This window comes from Microtus pennsylvanicus, chromosome 4 (assembly GCF_037038515.1).
Source record: "Microtus pennsylvanicus isolate mMicPen1 chromosome 4, mMicPen1.hap1, whole genome shotgun sequence".
In the NCBI taxonomy this organism is placed as follows: Eukaryota; Metazoa; Chordata; class Mammalia; order Rodentia; family Cricetidae; genus Microtus; species Microtus pennsylvanicus.
In genome coordinates, this window is record NC_134582.1 from 7,800,149 (window position 1) to 7,820,009 (window position 19,861).

General features: G+C 45.8%; 2 protein-coding genes across 6 annotated transcripts; both read right to left on the reverse strand.

Annotated features, from left to right (window-relative positions):
- Positions 1 to 398: 398 nt before the first annotated feature.
- Txnl4a (thioredoxin like 4A) lies at positions 399 to 16,080 on the reverse strand. Of its 5 annotated transcripts, none has more exons than XM_075968194.1 (4): positions 15,976 to 16,080; positions 15,550 to 15,739; positions 3,191 to 3,294; positions 399 to 747 (listed from the first exon to the last, which is right to left on the reverse strand). In XM_075968194.1, exons 2-4 carry the CDS (start codon positions 15,700 to 15,702, stop codon positions 576 to 578), a joined length of 429 nt encoding a protein of 142 aa, XP_075824309.1. In that variant the 5' UTR covers positions 15,703 to 15,739; positions 15,976 to 16,080; the 3' UTR covers positions 399 to 575. The 5 variants fall into 5 exon arrangements, with proteins under 5 accessions (XP_075824309.1, XP_075824310.1, XP_075824311.1 ...); XM_075968195.1 differs by lacking the exon at positions 15,976 to 16,080 and adding an exon at positions 15,846 to 15,975; XM_075968196.1 differs by lacking the exon at positions 15,976 to 16,080 and adding an exon at positions 12,392 to 12,451 and having other exon boundaries at positions 15,550 to 15,614.
- On the reverse strand, positions 9,432 to 10,732 carry LOC142847552 (N-alpha-acetyltransferase 11-like). The gene has a single exon (XM_075968193.1). It carries the CDS (start codon positions 10,730 to 10,732, stop codon positions 10,073 to 10,075), a length of 660 nt encoding a protein of 219 aa, XP_075824308.1. The 3' UTR covers positions 9,432 to 10,072.
- Positions 16,081 to 19,861: the final 3,781 nt, after the last annotated feature.

Below are 19,861 nucleotides of genomic sequence, written 5' to 3' on the forward strand. Positions count from 1 at the left end.
GAGATTTCCAGGAACCTCCAGAGCCAAGGGCGAGGACAGAGGCCCACGGCCTCAAATGGACCCCAGAACACCTTGACCTCAGATTCACCTTGAAGCAGGAGGGTCTTTGTTGAAGCTACCCAGTCTGTGGTACTTTGTTCCAACAACCCTAGCAACCACTCGACCCTGGGTTTCACTTCAAGAGTAAAGACATCTGCTGGGTGGTGGTGGCACATGTCTTTAATCCCAGCACTCGGGAGGCAAAGGTAGGTGGATCTCTGTGAGTTTGAGGCCAGCCTGGTCTACGGAGCGAGTTCCAGGACTGGATGGAAAAAAAACCCCAACCCCCACTCCCACCCCCAAAAAAAAGAAAAGAGTAAAGACATTTACAGTCAGTAAATCACACAGCAGCGACCGACTGTTCCCCACTGCACGTTTATTTGCTTCAGCTAGTTAAGGCCCCACAACCCTCATCTCAAGGATCCTCCAGCCTCTAGCCATGTTCTGCTGCAGGCCCTTCCCAAAGGCTTTGAAGAGCTGAGTATTTCTACATGGAGGGGTCCCCAGATCCTCTGCACAGCCTGTGAGGGCAGTGCTCAGTATCTGTACTTTGTAGAGTAGTCCTTGGGGGACACCACCAGACCCCGGCCTTTGCGGGCGCCACGGTACACAGTCTCTATGATGTCAACCATTTCTTGCTTGTCTTCCATGGCCCAGTTGATCTTGTTGTTGTTGCCAGTGCCCAGATCAATCATGATATGTTTGTTTCTGAAAGAGAAAGGAGCAGCAATGCTCACAAGAGACTTCCACAAACAAGCCCGTTCTCCCTGCTGTTCCAAGCTCCTACAATGTCATTTAAAGGCACAAACCAAAGAGACCACAGTAAAAAGCCAAATAAAATAAAAACACTAAATATTATTCCCTAGAAATGCCATCGGCAGTCACACACTCCTCCTGCACTCTGCTGTATCTCCTATGCATTCATATATATATATATATATATATATATATATATATATATATATATATATTTAAGATTTTTTTTTTTTGGTTTTTTCGAGACAGGGTTTCTCTGTGGCTTTGGAGTCTGTCCTGGAACTAGCTCTGTAGACCAGGCTGGTCTCGAACTCACAGAAATCCGCCTGCCTCTGCCTCCCGAGTGTTGGGATTAAAGGCGTGCGCCACCATCGCCCGGCTATAATTTAGATTTTTGAACAGGGTTTCTCTACATAGCTCTGACTGTCCTGGAAATTACTATATAGACCAGGCTGGCCTCAAACTCAGAGATTCGCCTGGCTCTGCCTCCTAAGTGCTGGATTGAAGGCGTGCACCACTGTGCCCTGAAATTGTGCATTCGTATCTTAAGACTATAAAGGCCAAAAGATGGTTCTATCACTTGGAAAGATAAGTAGTTTTTCAAAGAGTTGCACTAATTTTCCTGAAAAGGCAATATGTAACCTTTGCATGTTTTGCTTACAGGAACTTGGTACAGATTTACCACAAGCCCTGTAACTGTGAGGTGAGGATGGTGACCTTACATGCCTTGCCTGCTGGGACTGGGAAACAGAGAACCTTTAGAGGACAGGCCCCACCCCCTAGGAGTCTGCAATGGCAGCTAAACATGTGGCACAGAAAAAGGCCAAGGGCATGGCCATCAGAACTCGTGCTGAGTGAGGCCTGGAATGACCATAGTTCAGAGCACTCAGACACAGGAGACAAAGTGGGTGTCTCCCAGGTGTGGGTGGCTTTCCTGGTCTACAGGAGGCATCTGAAGCTGGGACACCGCCCCTCTGCACCTTCAAACTGTGAGGTCAGAAAGGACTGTGGAGAGAAGAGAAGCCCCCATTGTGGCTGCAAGAAGCTGAACGACTTGTTCAGTTACAAACACCAATCAGAAGGAGACTTGGTCAGACCCGTTCCCAGAAGAAAAACACAGGTAGGAGGGTAATAGCAAGCCATATTACCTAAAAAGTTTGTGTAGCCCTATTGGGTGTGTGTCTGGGGGGAGGGGACGTGTTCCCACCCATTTCCTCTGAACCAGAACTGCTGGAGGCCTCCTTAGGTCTCAGCTTCACAGAGGCACAGATAAAGGGGAGCTGTGCCTACTCCACAGAACTCAGGCCACGCTGACTCGAGTGATCTGGACAATGAGGACAATGAGTTCTGGGGATGGGGTCTCAGGGGTCCTTGGGAACCCTGGAGACAGTCCTGCTTTGCTTATGGGAAGGATGGCAATCTCCAGGAGTAGCAGGGAAAATCCTATGATACTTCCCCGTGACCCTGTGACTGCAGAACCTCTTCTTGCCTGTGACTCTGGCATGGAACACTGCGTATATGTGCACATTCCAGATGTGCACCAAGCTCCTCAGCAGCTGGCTTTAAAAAGGAGATTATCCTGATGACAAAGGTGAACATAACACTCCTTGAGAGGTGAAGCCAGAAATCAGGACAGAACAAAAAGGACTCACTGTGGGGTGGGGAAAATGGCTTAGAGGTTAAGAAGCATTGTGCTCTTCCAAAGGTCCTGAGTTCAAGTACCAGCAACCACTTGATGGCTCACAACCATCTGTAATGAGATCTGCTGCCCTCTTCTGGCTGAAGACATACATGCAGATACAACACTTTATATAATAAATAAATAAATCTTTAGAAAAAGGACTCACTGTGACAGGCAATGGATGCTGCCTCCTCCTGGTGGAGGAGCCTTTAAGAGCAGGGCAGCAAGCAAGCAAGAAGCAGCAAGAAACCTTAGACACCCAGAAGGGCCTCTAGACAATTATGCAGCCTACAAGTCAGGCCTGGCAGGGAATCAGCTGGCCCTGCTTATTTCCAGAACTGTAAGGTCATAAATGAGAGCCAGCTTACACTGCTAAGTCTCTGTATAAGATGAAGCACATAACCCTGCTTAGCAATCTGGACACAGCTTTTGGAGATCTGTGACTATATACCAACTTATTTATTTGAAGTCATTGGAAATGCATGCAAGAATGTCTTCCATTTAATTATACTTCACACCAGTTTCTGCACAGTATTTCAATATGTAATCTGTTCCTGAGTGAATGTTAAACCTGGAATTGCTACTGCGAAATCATTTAAAAGATTCACATTCACTGCCTTGTGGCAAAACTGCACAACTGAGCTCGGAAGACTCTGTCCCACCAAACTTCCACACCAACAGTATTCCATAAGGAGCCAGATGAAGAGAACATACCTGAAGAAAAACATGACAGTACATGGGTCGTACAACTCATACATCTTGTTGAAGTCAGGCACTTCCGTAATATCCACAAGATAAATAACTGCGAAATTTTTAACCTAGAAAGAGATTTTAAAATTAAAATAAAAGATCAAATTGGCTTTCATTTCATAAAGGCAAATTAAAGCAAAAACAAGATTCTGTGTAACTGGGCATTTTTCAAACCTTTATTAAATACTTGTCCGTAGAGCCGACAGGAAAACCGCGGACACTGCCAGGGTCCTGGTGCTACTTACAGCTCTGACATTGCCAAGTTTCTCGCCTACCGAACCACACGCATTTGTATGTTTGTACTTTGACAAATATCGTTACATGAATTAAACATGCTCTAAACATCCTTATAAAATTCAACCATTCCGTCTCAATTGTTTTTGCTTCAATGCTTGCAAACACTGACAGTTACTATCCCACAGCAAAATTTTCTATAATTTTGAGGAATTTTCTAGTTCAAACTTATCAGTTTGGAAAAAATTTAAAAAAATACATGAAACTAAAATCATCTTAAATTTCACTCAGAGACAACTGCTGTGAATATTTCTGCCCCACCTTTTCTTAGGTATATTCTAAAACTATACCATTTAATAAAATGATTATACTGTATCTATGGCCTGCTTCAATTACAGGCATTCTCACATAAATTTCCAAAGACTTTTATTTTTTTCTTTTCTTTTTTTGAGACAGGGTTTCTCTGTAGCCTTGGGGCCTGTCCTGGAATTCACTCTGTAGACCTGGCTGGTCTTGAACTCACAGAGATCTATCTGTCTCTGCCTCCCGAGTGCTGGAATTAAAGGCATGCGCCACTACTGCCCAGTCAGCATCCATCTCTCTCTCTCTCTCTCTCTCTCTCTCTCTCTCTCTCTCTCTCTCTCTCTCTCTCTATCTATCTATCTATCTTTAAGACAAGCTGAACTCAACTTGACATGTAGCTAAGGATGACCTTAAACTTCTGGTCCTCCTGCCTGAGTGCTGAGGGCTAAGATTACAAGCTGGAATCACACCTGGACTTGGAACCTGGGTTCCGTGCATGCTAGGCGAGCATTCTAATCGAGCCATATCTTTGCCTTCACCAAAGATTGCTTTTTAGCTGCCTAATCCCATCAAACAGTGATACCATATTTTAGCATTCTTTGGTTATTTTCTTCCTGAAATTCTACGAGTATCAATAAATTCACCTTTAAATTTATGTACATATTTGACCATTTCCTAAGGATAAATCTTAAAACTGCCTTAAACACAGAGTGTGATTTGTTCCTTAAAAATGCTCTGTGCATTCTATAAAGGCACACCTAAACGCGATGCCACAGTGAACTGTGCCCAGGACTCTTCCTTTCTAACCCGAATTGAGAAGTGACTCCAGGAAGAGGGTCAAGTCCACCACTGCTCTCTGTTAATAGGGACAAGTTTACATGACGACCACTGGGAAACGTGGGGACTGGAGACGTATATACAAGCCAAGGACACCAGTGACGACAGGTCACCCTTACCAGGAGTGGCACCAATCAACAAGCCAAACTACTTTCCTATTTTCCATTCTTCCTTTAAAACACTTTATTAGCATGGGTCTGTGTGCAGGGATGGGGGCCACAGCATGCATGAGGAGGTCAGAGGACTTTAGGAGCTAGGGTCTTCTTTCACCACGGTGATGTCCTGAGGATTGAACTCAGGTCATCAGGTTTATGGGGCGAATATTTTCTACCTGCTATTAGGTCATCTTGCTACACACAAACCTATTCTTGAAAATACTGTCTCATTTTATCTTCACAAGAACCTTAAAAGGTTCCTCAGAGACAGTAAGTCACGAGCTGGCACCAGGTATACAAGAGTGTATACCCAAGCCCGATTCCACGTTCTTTCCTAAATTGTTTTAACATTCCTGAAAGTCAATCTTGTTGACTTGGTATCCACTTTCCTTAGATGAAGACTAGGCGTGCTCAACAGTTAAGGGCTCTTATCAAGCCCAAAAACCTCAGGACCCTGCAACACACACGATAAAGTGAACCGGATGTGAGGACGATCTGGCTGTGACATCTGTCACCCGATCTGGCTGTGACATCTGTCACCCCACTCATCACCAGGGTTGATAAAGAGAACCAACTTTCCCCAAGTTGTGCTCTGGCCACATTCGTGCTGTGAAACACACAGCACATACCGAACAGGATTTTTCATATCCTGTATGCTTTGGGTTTGTCTGAGATATATTATTATTATACAGCCCAGGATGACCTCAAATTTGCTCTGTAGTCCAAGGGGACCCTGAAGCTGTGATCCTTCTGCTTTGGCCTCTGGGGTGCAGGGATTACAGGCGTGCACTCCCCTCACTCGGCTAGGAGCACGTGAGTGCTTTGTTCCTCTTGTGGCACTGGTGACTGAGCCCAGGGCCCCATGCCCGCTGGGCAAGCATATTGCCAATGAACTTTATCTCTTGCGTTTTCTAGTTCTAATTCTGAAATAGGGTCTCACTAAATTTCCCTAATTGGTCTTGAATTCACTTGAACTCAGGGAAGCACAAGCAGGCCCTGAACTCGTGATCTTCTTGCCTCAGCTTCCGAGTTCTGAGAGGGCAGGCATGCACCACTGTGCCCATCTTTTAATGACTATCATTCTTCAAAGCTACCAGATGGGCGGTGTTTGCTACATGTGGAAGGCCCTAGCTTCTGTCCCCAGTGTGTTCCCCCACTAAGCCACCTACAGAAAACAAACCCTCAACTTATCAGCTGAGAATGTAGGTCAGTGGCGGAGCACTTATCTAGCAAAAGCAAAGCCCTGGATTGGATTAACAGAACCACAAAGAACCCCACCCTGAAATCCGGTTTAGAAAATGGAGGTGAGCAACATGGCATCTGGGAGCTGCTGCAGTGACAGCACAAAGGCCGGCTGGAGAACACCACAGCGTGACAGGCACTCACTGCACGCCACTGTTGGGGATTCTTTGAATACTGGTAAGGATATTAAATCTACTACTACGAAGCCACAGACTGACACTTAAGACGCCACTTGTCTTCAGCTTTGGTGGAGATCTTAAACACAGTACCCTGCGCATGTATGCTCCACTGTCTACACATCATGGCCCATAAGGAGTATGTGCTGTGTACGTGTCATGCCATGGTCCATGGAGGACGTGTGTACACCACCACCTGCACACCATGGTGCACAAGGGAAGTGTGCTTTTCTATCAGTCGCTTCAGAAACCCTTAGCATTGTGCCTCCAGACATCACACACACCTCAGCTGGATCTCATTCTTACTGAACGTATTTCATATCTCACTGAACATCATACCTATGTTGAAACCATTAGCCAGGTCACCAGGACTCAGCTTTCAGAATAAACACACTCTAATCTGGTTTTATTTAAAAATAAAATAGTTCACCACAAAAGCTGAGGCTACAGAATGAGCTTAGTAGTGGAACTACATTCCATTTTCTCTTCCACTTGCTCAGGATCAACACATACGGTTAAATACCAACCACACAGCCATTTAAATACGGGGGCATGCCGGGCGGTGGTGGCGCACACCTTTACTCCCAGCACTAGGGAGGCAGAGGCAAGCGGATCTCTGTGAGTTCGAGGCCAGCCTGGTCTACAAGAGCTAGTGCCAAGACAGGCTCCAAAGCTACAGAGAAACCCTGTCTCGAAAAACAAAATAAAACAAACAAACAAACAACAACAACAAAAAATATGGGGGCATTTCGTCACCAGGGAGAGCACCTGAACAAATGCCACCCTGTTTGAAGACATGTTTCTCCTGTGTCTTCATGTTTAGTTTAGTCCATCATCACTGGATAAAGACTTCACATCAAACACACCTACTATAAGGACCTAGCAAACACTTCAGGGCAGACTGGCTCAAGAATGTCTAAAAACCTACTATACGCAAGGCACTTGTCACTCAAATTCTAACTTCAACAGTCTTGGCAACCTTGCAGTGTTTCACATACAAATAAATCAAGGCTCAAAAGGATGATGTCGCACCAAAACCCTTAGAAAAGAGCAGAGCTGAAACTGGACCCAGGTCTGTCCCAAACGCCTCTGGACCAGACTTCCTGAGCTGTGTCAGGAAGAAATTGTTCCGCTTGAGAAGGTAGAGAGCGCTTTGCCCAAGGAGACAAAGAGACAAAGTCACAGCCAGGTGGGAGGCAGAGGCAAGCAGATCTCTGTGTTCAAGGACATCCTGGTCTGTAGAGTGAGTTCCAGGCCACCCAGGACTACAGAAAAACCTACCTAGGAAAACCAAATGGCCCAGAAAGCCGGCATTTTTAAACAGCGCAGCTTTTTTCCTGCTACGGCTGAAAACCGAAAAGCATGTGTTCAGCTTTTTGTCAACACCGTTTAAGTGTTTCATGGCAGGACCTCTTAATGAGCTGCAGGCTTTGCAGCTAAAGCTGAGTCAGGAAGCCTCTCTTAGATGAGGCGCTTGCTTGCCTCTAGCAAGCAGAGTAGACCTGAGAAATTGTCACAATCAAGAAAACATGCTTTACTCTTTCCCAAGCTTTCTCAGGCTTTCTGTGGACTCAAGTTAGCCCCACGTTGGGCGCCATTTGTAGTAATATGGGCGGCAGCGGGGTTGCGTCCCCAACACCCCAGCCGCCTGCCCGGCTAGCTTTACCCGAAATAATTACATGGACACTGTATTCATTTAAACACTGCTTTGGCCCATTCCTATCTAGCCTCTTCTAGGCTAATTCTCACATATTAATTTAGCCCATTTCTAATCATCTGTGTAGCGCCGGTCTTACCGGGAAGATTCTAGCCTATGTCCGTCCTGGGTCGGAGCTGGGGCATGGCGTCTCTCTGAAGCGTCTGCTCAGGAGAGGAGAGCTGCGGAGTCTGAGCTCACTCCCTCTTCCTCCCGGCATTCTGTTCTGTTTACTCCACCTACCTATGTCCTAACCAATAATATGGGCCAAGGCAGTTCCTTTATTAGCCAATGACCTTCCTCCATCAGGTGGGGGTGTGGCAAGGAGAAAAAGACAAAAGACACAAAAGAACAGCTTAATCCCATCATCTAGCTCCTGGAAGGTAAAGCAAAATTAGGAACTCTTCTCAGCCAATCTGCAAGGGCTGGGCTCATGAGGTATCCAAGTCCAGTTGTTACAAATGAGTTTGAGAACAATAAGCATGGGGTAATGGCTCCAAGGCTTGGGGTGCACCTGAGGCTGGCTTGAGGAATTTCACCTTGTCGCAGGTGGTGTTAATGCTGGGGCTTCAGTGTTAGTATGAAAGGCCTTAACAGATCCAAGGCTTAGTGTGTGTGAGGCCCACACCAGAATCTCAAACACTAAAACCCAGCCAAAAAGGAGGCACCTGTGCGGAGGTCACTGCACACTTAAGTCAGCCAGCAATAAAAAGCTGTGACTGGCTCCTGGGCATTCACAGATGAAGGCAAACCAGGGAGAAGTTGCACCAAAGCTGAGGTCAGGAAGAGACAAGGCAGGAAAACGATGGCTAGGCAAGTGGGAAGTGTCTTCAGCCTTCCCTCCATTCTACAGGGTCCTAGAGAGCCCTGAGAAGAGGTTAAGACATTCACAAGTTCTCTTTTTTAAGACTAGGTCTTATTGTGTAGTCCCAGCTGGCCCAGAACTCGCTCTGCACATCAACTGGCTTGGAACTCAAGATCTGTCTGCCTCTAGCTTCAGAGTCCTGGGATCAAAGGGGTATGTCACTGTCACCACACTGCTTAGCCTGCCAGAGCCCTGTCACAGAGACACTCTACACTTCATGTGCACTACAACCAAGTTAAAATAAACGATCAATAGTGAAGACTGCCCCTGCCTTCCACAGTATTAACAGCTAATGCAATGAAAGGTCACAATACCTTTCAGAGTGGGGATTACTTTGACATCTAGACTCTCTAATGTCCCAAATAAAAATAGAAACTGGTAAGCAGAACCATGTCCTCTCAAAAATGAAAACCTCACCTGTTTTATAAATACACAAATTCTAATTCAACAACCTTACACAATTTTCCACACTAGATGCTGATTTACGCAAAACCTTAAGTCACTGAACAAGGAAATAACAAGTCAGCCAGAAATGAAGACAGTGACATCCAGTGACTTTTGCCTTCCTGTGTCTCACAACTTTGAAAGCAACCGAAAACCCCTAAGGGTGGATTTGTCACCTCCACCTTGAGGCGGCCTTGGGATCAAAAAGAGACTAATTCAAGATTAACTAATGAATTCTCACAACAAACGTGCATCCCTTTTTAATATTTTTATTGGGGGGGGGGGGTCAGAGATTACAATTTGATTTCTGCTTGTCCTTTACTTAAGATCTACAAATTCTGCTTGTGCAGCAGTCCAACACCTATCTCCTCCCACCAAAAGGGAACAGTCTTCTTCAAAGAGGGAGGGCAGGGCATGGGCAGTTTCCATAGAAGGCAAGAGTAGGTAACTTCCACCAGACAGAGGCAGAGGGCATAAGGACTACCGATGGTCCTGCTTATTCAAAAATGAAAACCCAAATAATGGCAAACGCTGAAAGCTGGGGAGTTTCCTGAGTTATCACCACTTCCTGTTTGGCATTCTAGGCAAAACCCTACAGCATACACACAATCAGTACAGGACAACTGCAGACCGAATACAGCAGCCGGCAGCATGGGAGAAGCCAAGGATGGTGCTGCCATGGCAGTCCTCAAAGTTCCTTGGCTCCTGCACAGCAGCTTCTGTGTCCTGGAGTGCCTTCATGATTAGGCTATGTGGAAGGCTGATGCTAAGCGCTGACAATGAGAAGCCATTTGGGTCACTGTGGTGACTCCAGAGTAGATACTGCAGAGCAAAGCCAGGGTTCCCAAGAAAACTGTGGCTAAAATGCAAGAACCTACAATGCTTGAGCGGGCTCTAGGAGGTGGAATCCAAGTCTTGCAAGCTGTCTTGAACATCAGCGCTGTCTTTGCTGTCACTGCCACTGTCATCTCCAGCCAGGTTCTGCTGACAGGCCTCTTCAGAACCAGGAAGTGTGCTGCCCTGATTCTCCTTGGAACCCAGAACCACGTATCTGCCCTTCTTCAGCACCAGCTGCCGTCTCAGCTCCTCCGCCATCTGGGAGAGGTCTCGTTTCATGGCGTACGCATCTTCTCCATCTGCATAGTACTTGGGCTCCACCTCACTAACCTGGAAGTTCAGGGTGTTGGAATAAAGGTGCAGGGCCGCCCTGTTGCTCTTCCTCACATGCAGGGATACATACTTGGCGCTGAAGTTCTCGATCATGGCCCGTGAGGCCTGGTCCATCAGCTTCTGGGCCAGGCCGAGGCGCCGGTGGGAACGTTTCACAGCCAGTGAGGTGATGTGTCCATGAGGGACATCATCGGGGTCCTCCTCCATCTTGGCCAGGACATAGCCCACGATCTTGCCATCCTCATCCTCAGCAATGTAGGAGAGCTGGGGCCAAGAGAGGCCATGGTAGAAGTAGTACTTCATCTGGTAGTTCTCGGGCAGGCACAGCAGGTTGCAATGCTGCATGTTCATCAGATCATCGGGCCGAGCACGGCGGATGTTCATATTGGTAGCAGATAGGCCTGTCGGGCTCGAGAACCACAGAGGATGCCAGGAGCACAAGCGACACCAACACCGTTTGCCTCGAGGAATTGACACAAAGCGTATTTCAACACTCAAGTAACACAGCACTGTCATTATCAATGTATCTTTGAAGACTATGGATTCAACAGAGTCCTGGGTAACTACATAATCTAATTTTGTACGTGTGCTTGCAGAGGCTCTCATTTAGGGTCTTGTCAAGGACTGAAATTCCTTTAGTGAGGACAGGGTCTCTGCCTATGAGGCTATATATACTCTTGTGACAATTAGGTGAAAGTCCTAGCACAGCACCAGACCTCCTGAGCTCCCTGCTAACTCCTGCACCTTCTTGGATTCTGCCCACAACAGCAGTGTGTGCAAAGTATCTCAAAACAGGGGCTGCTCGGCCTCTGGCCCTTGCTCTCACGTGGGCTGGGAAAGACTCAGCAACACTGCTTCTCCTGCTACCGTCACTCAGTTATCAGTCTGCAGGTCACTAAAATTTTCACCCATGTTTTATATAAAACTGAGATTAAAATAGATGCCCATGACTTTTTTCCTCCAAGAAAAATTTTGAAAATCTAAAAATAAAAGGGAAAAATATTGCTTTGCATACGCCCAGTATATGCATTTATCACAAATTATGGAGCTTTAAAAAAATTCCATAAACTCAGGGTATCATTTGTATGTGCGTCCTAACAAGCATGTATCTGAGCCAGGGAAATCCTTCACAAGCCCCACAGTAACACCACAGTGCACACTCTGCTGGTCTGAGACTCCTCATGAAGCCAAGTACCGACTTCCAAAGATCAGCTAACTTAATAATCACTGTCATGCAGAAGACAAGCTCTCAATGGTATTCTTTAAAAGCTCTATAAATATTTTTTAATATTTATTTATTTATTTATTTATTATGTATACAATATTCTGTCTGTGTGTATGTCTGCAGGCCAGAAGAGGGCACCAAACCCCATTACAGATGGTTGTGAGCCACCACGTGGTTGCTGGGAATTGAACTCAGGACCTTTGGAAAAGCAGGCAATGCTCTTAACTTCTGAGCCATCTCTCCAGCCCCAAGCTCTATAAATATTATTGGTCTTGTACAGCTCTCTAAAGTTGTATCATGTATGCATTAGTATTCACGATGTGTGTGTATGTGGTACAGACATGCCATGGCACATGTGTGGAATCAGTCGGTGCTTTCTTTCACTGATGTGGGTTCCTGTGTGGCAATGTCACCATCTGCTGCTCACCAGCCACAATATGTGTCTCTTTCCGAATATAACACACGTCAATATATCCCTAAAGATATTTTAAATGCCATTTGTATGGACTTTTTAACACATAAACTGTCTCACTATAAGACAGTATGAAGGAATGATGCCCAGAGCACTTTTGTGACAAAGCATATTCCTACCCCACGGGAAAAGATCACAGGTACAGGAAAGAGTCACATGTACCAGCTTTACAGAGCTCACTCAGCAAGCTCCAGAGCTTGAAGTATCTGCTCCCTACCACCTTTCTTCCTAGCTTTCTTCTTTAACTTGAAACTAGCCCAGCATGAGGTGGAGGTGGGCCATGCAAGAGAAGCACACTGGAGACATGGGACACTCAAGTCCAGCCTGACCACAGACTTTTACTCACTTTAAAACAGCTGGGATATCTTCACACAAGATGAGAAAGATCTCCCACTATCTTCCATTTCTGCGGAGGGAGATTTTTAAATAGTTATATTGTTCTTTATACTAAAATCTTTAATTTCAAAAATTTATGTTCCCCCAGGTTCCAGAAATATGAATTTCTATTTTGCTATTATACTATGAAAGTAAAACATTTAATAGTCTTTTTAATTTATTTTAAATTACGCTTTATTTTGCACAGTGTTCTGCCTGCTGTATGTCTGCAGGCCAGAAGAGGGCACCAGATCTCATTGCACATGTGGTTGCTGGGAATTGAACTCAGGACCTTTGGAAAAACAGCCAGTACCCCTAACCTCTGAGTCATCTCTCCAGCTCCCTTTAAGTTACATTTTTAGTAACCATACTAAATCACAGTATTAAAGGTTTATTAAGGATATGGAAGAGATTGCTTGGTGGTTAAAGAGCTTGCAGGGCCCAAGTTCAGATCACCCCAGAAACTCACACAAATACCAAGAAGGTACGGCGGCCTATCTGTAATTCTAGTCAGATAAAGATAGGGGATCCCTAGGGCAAGCTGGCTAGCAAGACTAGCCTTATTGGCAAGCTCTAGTTTTCAGGAAAGACCCTGCCTCAATGGACAATGAGGTAGAAGAAGGACTGAGGATCCCTGTTAACAAGGTCTTGGGCTACTATCTGCAGGCCTGTGCGCGAGCACTGAGCATGTGCGTGCACAGGCACACACACAAAATGGAAAAGGAAGCTGAGGGACATAGCCCACCTGCCTAGCATGCCAGCACCATAAAGTTTTACTAAAGGGAAAAGTGGGGAAGTTATTAAGAATGTAATCAAGACCCGGCAGTGGTTGCACATGCCTTTAATCCCAGCAGAGGCTGGTGGATCTCTGTGAGTCTGAGGCCAGTTCTGGTCTACAGAGAGTTCCAAAACAGCTAGAGAAACCTTGTCTTGAAAAACAAAACAAAACGACTTTGGACAAACGAAAAAGCAATTTAAAAGACTAAAAAAAAAATTTTTTTAAATGAGACTAACAAGCCCATTACAAAACAGAACACAAGTCTAGCAGAACTGACAGTTGCCATCTGCACCTGACACAGCACAGTGAGAAAAGAAGACAACAAGTCTGGCCAAAGTTCTTAGCTGGGGAAGGCCAAGCATGATACCTAGGCACCCTGACAGGAAACCCCACCTCCTTCCCCGACTAACAGACTCAACAGAGCAAACCTGCTTTTAGTGCTGCTTCAGCATCTGTTGATGTAAGGGATCCAACCACCTCATTCTTACCTCGGACCTGACCGGCAAGACAGCCAGCACGGGAGAAAAATGCTACCGTCTCACTCCAGCCACACCCTCAGGTTCCTCGCGTCCAAGAGGAGCAGGGCAGGGATGGCTGAGAAGTACTGCTGCCCTGAGTTGAATTTCCACTGAGAGGTTCCTGAATTCCCTGGGACCCTCTTTAACAAGGCTTCCTGGGCCTCAGCCCAGACCAAAAGAGTTCCTGAGACTCTCTTCAGAAGTACTCCCAGGGCCGGGCGGTGGTGGTGCATGCCTTTAATCCCAGCACTCGAGAGGCAGAGGCAGGCGGATCTCTGGGAGTTCAGCTTGGTCTACAAGAGCTAGTCCAGGACAGGCTCCAAAACCACAGAGAAACCCTGTCTCGAAAAACCAAAAAAAAAAAAAAAAAAAAAAACCAAAAAAAAACAACAACAACAACAACAACAAAAAAAAAAAACGCCCCAAAAAACAGAAGTACTCCCAAAGAAACATGTGACAACTGAATGTGCCACTGTCCTCGACTATTCTCTCCTAAGTCCGAAAGCAGAAACCAACCAACGGAAGGCGAAATAACATTGCCTTTCTTACACACACTCACTCCTGTCTGACTCCAAAGAGGCCCTGGCTTCACTTGCAGCACAAATAAATGAAGTAATGCTACGGAAAAGCCATTTGGGAGGTAGGAATTACTTGAAGCTAGCTTATGTTAGCATCTGTGAGGGAACCGAGTTCCATCACTTCTATTAGCATTTACTCTTCATGAAAACAAACTCTCGGGCTAGGCATGGTGGCCTTCAATCCTAGCCCTGGGAGGTGGAGGAAGAAGCAGGTAGACAAGTTCCAGAGCTACTTATGGAGGCCCTGCCTCACAAAAACAACTATGAAAGAAAACAAAAGAAGATTGAAATTACTTATTGAACAGTATCATTAAACATTACTTTACCATCTTTGCCATTTGCCCTGTTGTTATGCTACAAAAGCCTAAGTAAGTCATCCTAAAATTGTCTAAAGGAATTCACAGAAAGAGAGTAAACCTAACCAAAGTGCTTTGGAGGGTCATGCCTCCAAGTCCCAGGGCTTGTGTTGAGGCACAGAGAATGAAAGTTCAAGATCAGTCTGGGCTACACAATAAATCCTTTTTCTCCCTCTCTCCCCCAAAAGGAAGAAAAAAAGGTTAAAAAGTTTACCACATTAACCTAGAAGTTCTGGTTTATAAACACAACAAATAAAGAGCCAAGAAAGGAGCAATCCTGTTAAACTAAGGTACTTAGGTAAGTTCCAACACTCTGGCAAAGCTTGTTCACTATACGCACACAACACAGGAACTCTTCTTTTTTCTTTTCTTTCTTTCTTTTTGTTTAGACTAGGTCTTATGTCCTGACTGCCTGGAACTCAGATCAGTCTACCTCAGATTCCAGAGTGCTAAGGGTAAAAAATGCTTGTGCCACTCACTGCACTGGTTCTAGCAAATTCTTAAAAAAAAAAAGAAGGAAAAAAAAACCACCTCTATCGGGGTCCACAGTGGTGCACGCCTGTAATCCCAATACTCTAAGAGGCTGCCGCTGAACGGTAATGAATTCAAAGTCCGTCTCGATTACATACAAGACCTATCTCAGCACAATTTTCTTCCTCAATCATCACCAAAAAAAAAAAAAATTAAAAAAAATCATCACAATGAGTCACTTACTTTAGAGGAAAATCATAAATCTCTTCAAAGTTTAAGAAATTGACCATTTCCGTGCGTGTTAATGAACCCTGTCTATCTCTCTCTGTGGGTCAATGGGTCTGCATGGAACACGGGGCTCAGGCTTCCATCTCGCGTCCAAACCGCGCCACAGGGCCCAGCAGAACGAATACTGCACCATGCGTTACCTTTTCGGCGATGCTGTACAGAACCTCGTCCATCTTCATGCAAGTGGGGTCCCAGTCGTGTCCGAAACGAATGACGACCACGCGGTCCTCCTCCGACAGGATGGCCTGGTCTACCTGCCAGCCATTGTGCAGATGCGGGAGCATGTACGACATCTTGAGCGGGCCTGCGCGGCCGGAAGCCGCGAGCTGCCTGCGGGTGCAGAGAGCTGTGAGACCGCGACCCCACCGGGGTCCCAGACTCTCCGCCGAGGTTCCCCCCCCCCCGCGAACCCCGCAGGCCACCGTCACCCGCGAACCTCCAGTCGGGGCTCGGGGCCTACACCGGGCCTCGGCTCGCACCGGGACCGCACCCCTGCACCTCCGTCTCCACGGGGACCATACCCCGGCGGCCCCAGCCCCACGGGGCCACACCCGGCAACCTCTAACCTCGTGAGAGCCCACGCGGCCCGACCGCCGGCGACTCCTCGCAGCACCAGTGCCCTCCCGCGCCCCGGAACCTGCGGACGTACGCACTGACGTTGTCTATCGCTGCTGCGCAGGCGCACGTTTGCCCCGCGCGCATGCGCGGTGAGGACGCGGGCGAGCCGCAGGCGTGGTTACCGCCTCTCGAACGCTTGTCCCGCGCGCCTGCGTGGTGAGGACGCGAGCACGCCTCAGGCTAGGTTACCGCCACCGGTGCTGCCCTAGGGTGCGGGGGGCTGCGCTGCACTCAGCGGTCCGTGAGGGCATGGTTTCCGCTTTCTTGGCAGCCGGTTCCTCTACGGAGGGATGCCCGTGTCTAATCTAGTATTGTGGGGTGGTGGTTTGCCTCTACTTTTTTTTAGTTTTTGTTGTTCTGAGAAACATGCCAAGTCTTTGGCCAAACTTCAGCCATGCTCTTGATCATTTCCGTAGGTCTATCTATGCATTGTTGTGTAAAATCTACTCTTTCAGCGCCATCAGACGCTCCTGAATATGACCAAGTTTTTGGCCCTCTACCTTACCGCAGAGGTCAGATCTTGACTTCAGCCATTGTCCTCCTCCTGATTTTCTCTTTCACAGATCCATCCCTCTTCCCTCATAATGGTCCATAGTTGGTAGAACTAACTCATTTTCCTCCCTACAAGATCCTGGCGCAGTCTTCCTGAACCATCTTAAGCTTTTACAAGTAGGATTGATTGCACTTTTCGTTACCATATGTATGTCTATGTGCGTATACTTGTGTATATTTATGTGTGTATAAATTAGTCACTTTAACCATGTACTGGCATTAAGTACAAGGATATTTGTACTGTACAACCATGACCGTTATCTCCTGATAAAATTTAGAAACTAAAAAGCAGGTGCCGGAGAGATGACTCTGAAGTGAAAGCATTTTTTTTACTCTTCCAGAAGACCCAGATTCGATTTCCACACCTAAATATCACCTGGCAGCTGTTCATAACTCCAGTTCCAGGGAATCCGGCATCCTCTTCGAGTGTTCTCAGGCACAAGGCACAAACAGTGCGCTTACATACCTGTAGGCAAAACCTTCATACTCATAAAAAAAATATTTTTTCTTAAGTTTAAATTCATTCTTGTGCTACATAGTATGTTTGAGGCCAGTAAGAAATACATACGTTCCTGTCTCAAAAACAAAATATTTTTTAAAAAACACCAAAACCTTTGTTGACATATACTGCATACATGTGAGATGAGGTGGGAGAACTGTGGATCTGAGACTGCAATCAAGTTTAGGGGGAAAGTCACTCTTAAAAGAAAAGGCAATTGTTTTCCACTTCCTTATCTCTTCATCTTCTGGCAATCACTAACCTATATTCTGCTCATAGACTGACCTATTTTAGACATTTCAAATAAATGGAATTGTATATAGTCACACCTAGCAGCCTTCCCAAGCCCAGAGTTTCATGTTCTGAAGTCCATACACATTGTAGGTAGCACCAGTATTTCCTCTTATTGCCTTTTAGCACTCAATTACATGGATATACCTCTATATACTATTTCTCCCCAGTTCACTGACATTTAGGTTCTTTTTTTTCTCTTGCTGTAAATAGATTCTTCCCTCACATAATATGTTCTGATTGGGAGATCCCGTGTGTGTGCATCAAGTGTCCGCAGGCAAACTACTTATGTCTGCCCGTGGCAGACACATTCAGCTCAGCACGAATCTCATTGCTCAATGGGGCCCACTCCAGCTGTGATCCTCAGTCTGTCTGCTCATCTCTCTGGACACTAGCCTTATACTCTGCCTCTATACTTCTGTGTCTTGCCTTCCACAGCCCAGTGTCTTTGCAGCTCAGTTCTGAGCTTCTAGTCAGCTTAAAATTTCATACCTGAGACCCTGTGGCTTAGCTCTGAAATTCCAGCAGATCTCCAAATGGATTTCTTATATTTCTAACCACTTCTGTCTCCAGTAAGGTCTTTTTGAACTGTGGAACCTTGTTAAAACTTTTGTAGCCTCCCTTAAGTTACGCATGCACGCATGCGCGCATATACACACACCCCTTGTGTGTGAGGTATAATGTGTGATCCAAGAGTTAATAAGATTGGCCTAAAAGAACCTGTATTTGCCAATAACAATTGGAAACCAAGAGTACTTGGTAAAGCGTAGCCAACAAAACCAGTATCATCATGGATCTAATGCTATTTACTACATTCTGGCATCATGGGAAGACACAGACTCATGTTTCTGGCGTAGTATGCTATAAAAGCTGCTTTGCAGATGACTTTCTGAGTTCTGTTATTAATGTTACTATCACCTGCATCATTTTCATCATCACCATCCAACACATCCTCTAGAGTCTCTGCCACCCAGTGTGTTACTGGATCAGGGGACAGGCTAATCGATGAGATTAGCCTTGAGGAACTTAAAACTCCAATTCATTGCATAGACAGTAATATCATTTTACTTTAATAGTGAAAATGGCCAGTTTGAATACATTTCTTTATAAAGAAGTTTGAAATGTACCATCTCCAAACAGGCTGCTCTGATTTATTTATGGTTTTGAATTAAAGGCATTTAAAAATTAGTGGGTACAAAGAAGTTCCCTGACTCGTATTGTTTCTTGATAAGAGATGAAATTCCTGTGTAGAGTTGTTTTTCTTGGCCAGGCGTGGTGGTGCGCAGCTATAATACCAGCCCTTGAGATGCTGAGGGATAGGGTGTTAGGTCAGAGCCCTCCCCTGAAGTGACAATCCTCTGTTACCACTATCACATTGCTGAAGGTCCCTTCTGTCCCCAGCTACACCTTCCTCTACGAGCTGACTGCTCTGGTCCTTGGGCCTTGCCACACTCAGGCACTACTGCTCTGTCCACTGCAGTATACGTCTGACTGGCTACCTGTGGAGCTACCATTCCTTATGGGATTTCATGCAGCAAAAAACTTATTTTTATAAACTCCACATAGGTTCATCCTGCTTATCTGGCTTGTATCAATTGAATTCTCTAGCCCAGACTGAAGACAGAAGTGGATTTTTGCGTGACCTATCATCACATGCATACATTATCCTAAAATGTACTCCTTGTACTGACTGTTGACGAACATGACTTCCCTTGACACCTGGAACAGAACGACCTGGAGAAATAACTAAAATAGGTCATTGTTCTTAACAACTGATTTCAAAAGCTCAGCCTAAAAGCAGTAGATTTAAATGAAAGCACCAGGCTTGTTTGCCATTTGAATTTGGGTGAAAGCTCTGGGTTAGATCTACTGATTCACGTAAGATTCCGTCTTGCTAAATTCTGATATGTCCCTGTACTATTTCTCCCCCACGACGAAATGACTGCTTATTTGAGTTGAGGAAATACTGGGGGAAAACGTGGGACAGGGAAGCTAACAATAGTCACGAAGAAAACGGTCCTTGGAGGACTGTAGGCTGTGGAGGTAGGCCCGTCTCCCATCTCCTCACCCAAAGTGCATGGATGCAAAGCCTTCTTAATTCTTTATCTGTCTGGTTTTTCACTTTTGGAAAATATCTTAAAACTAATGCATCAACCCAGAGACAGTATAATATCGGTGACCACCGTACATTGTTTCCACACACAGGGGCATTGCAGGTTTGAATCATCTAAAGCTTAACTGTCTCCTCAAACATGTCCCTTCTTTAGTGGTGAAAACGTCCAAAAAAACCCGTCCAGCTTTTTGAAGCGCACACTACAGTTTCGTCACCATGGCCTTGCTTTAAAACAAGCTGGGTGGGGCTGAAGAGGTGGCTAAACTTTTAATGCTTGGCTGCTCTTCCTGAGAGGGGTGCTGAGTTCCCATCAAGCCATCAGCAGTTCACCCCGGCTCCAGGGATCCCACGGTACCTTCATTCATAGAAATAAGAAGCA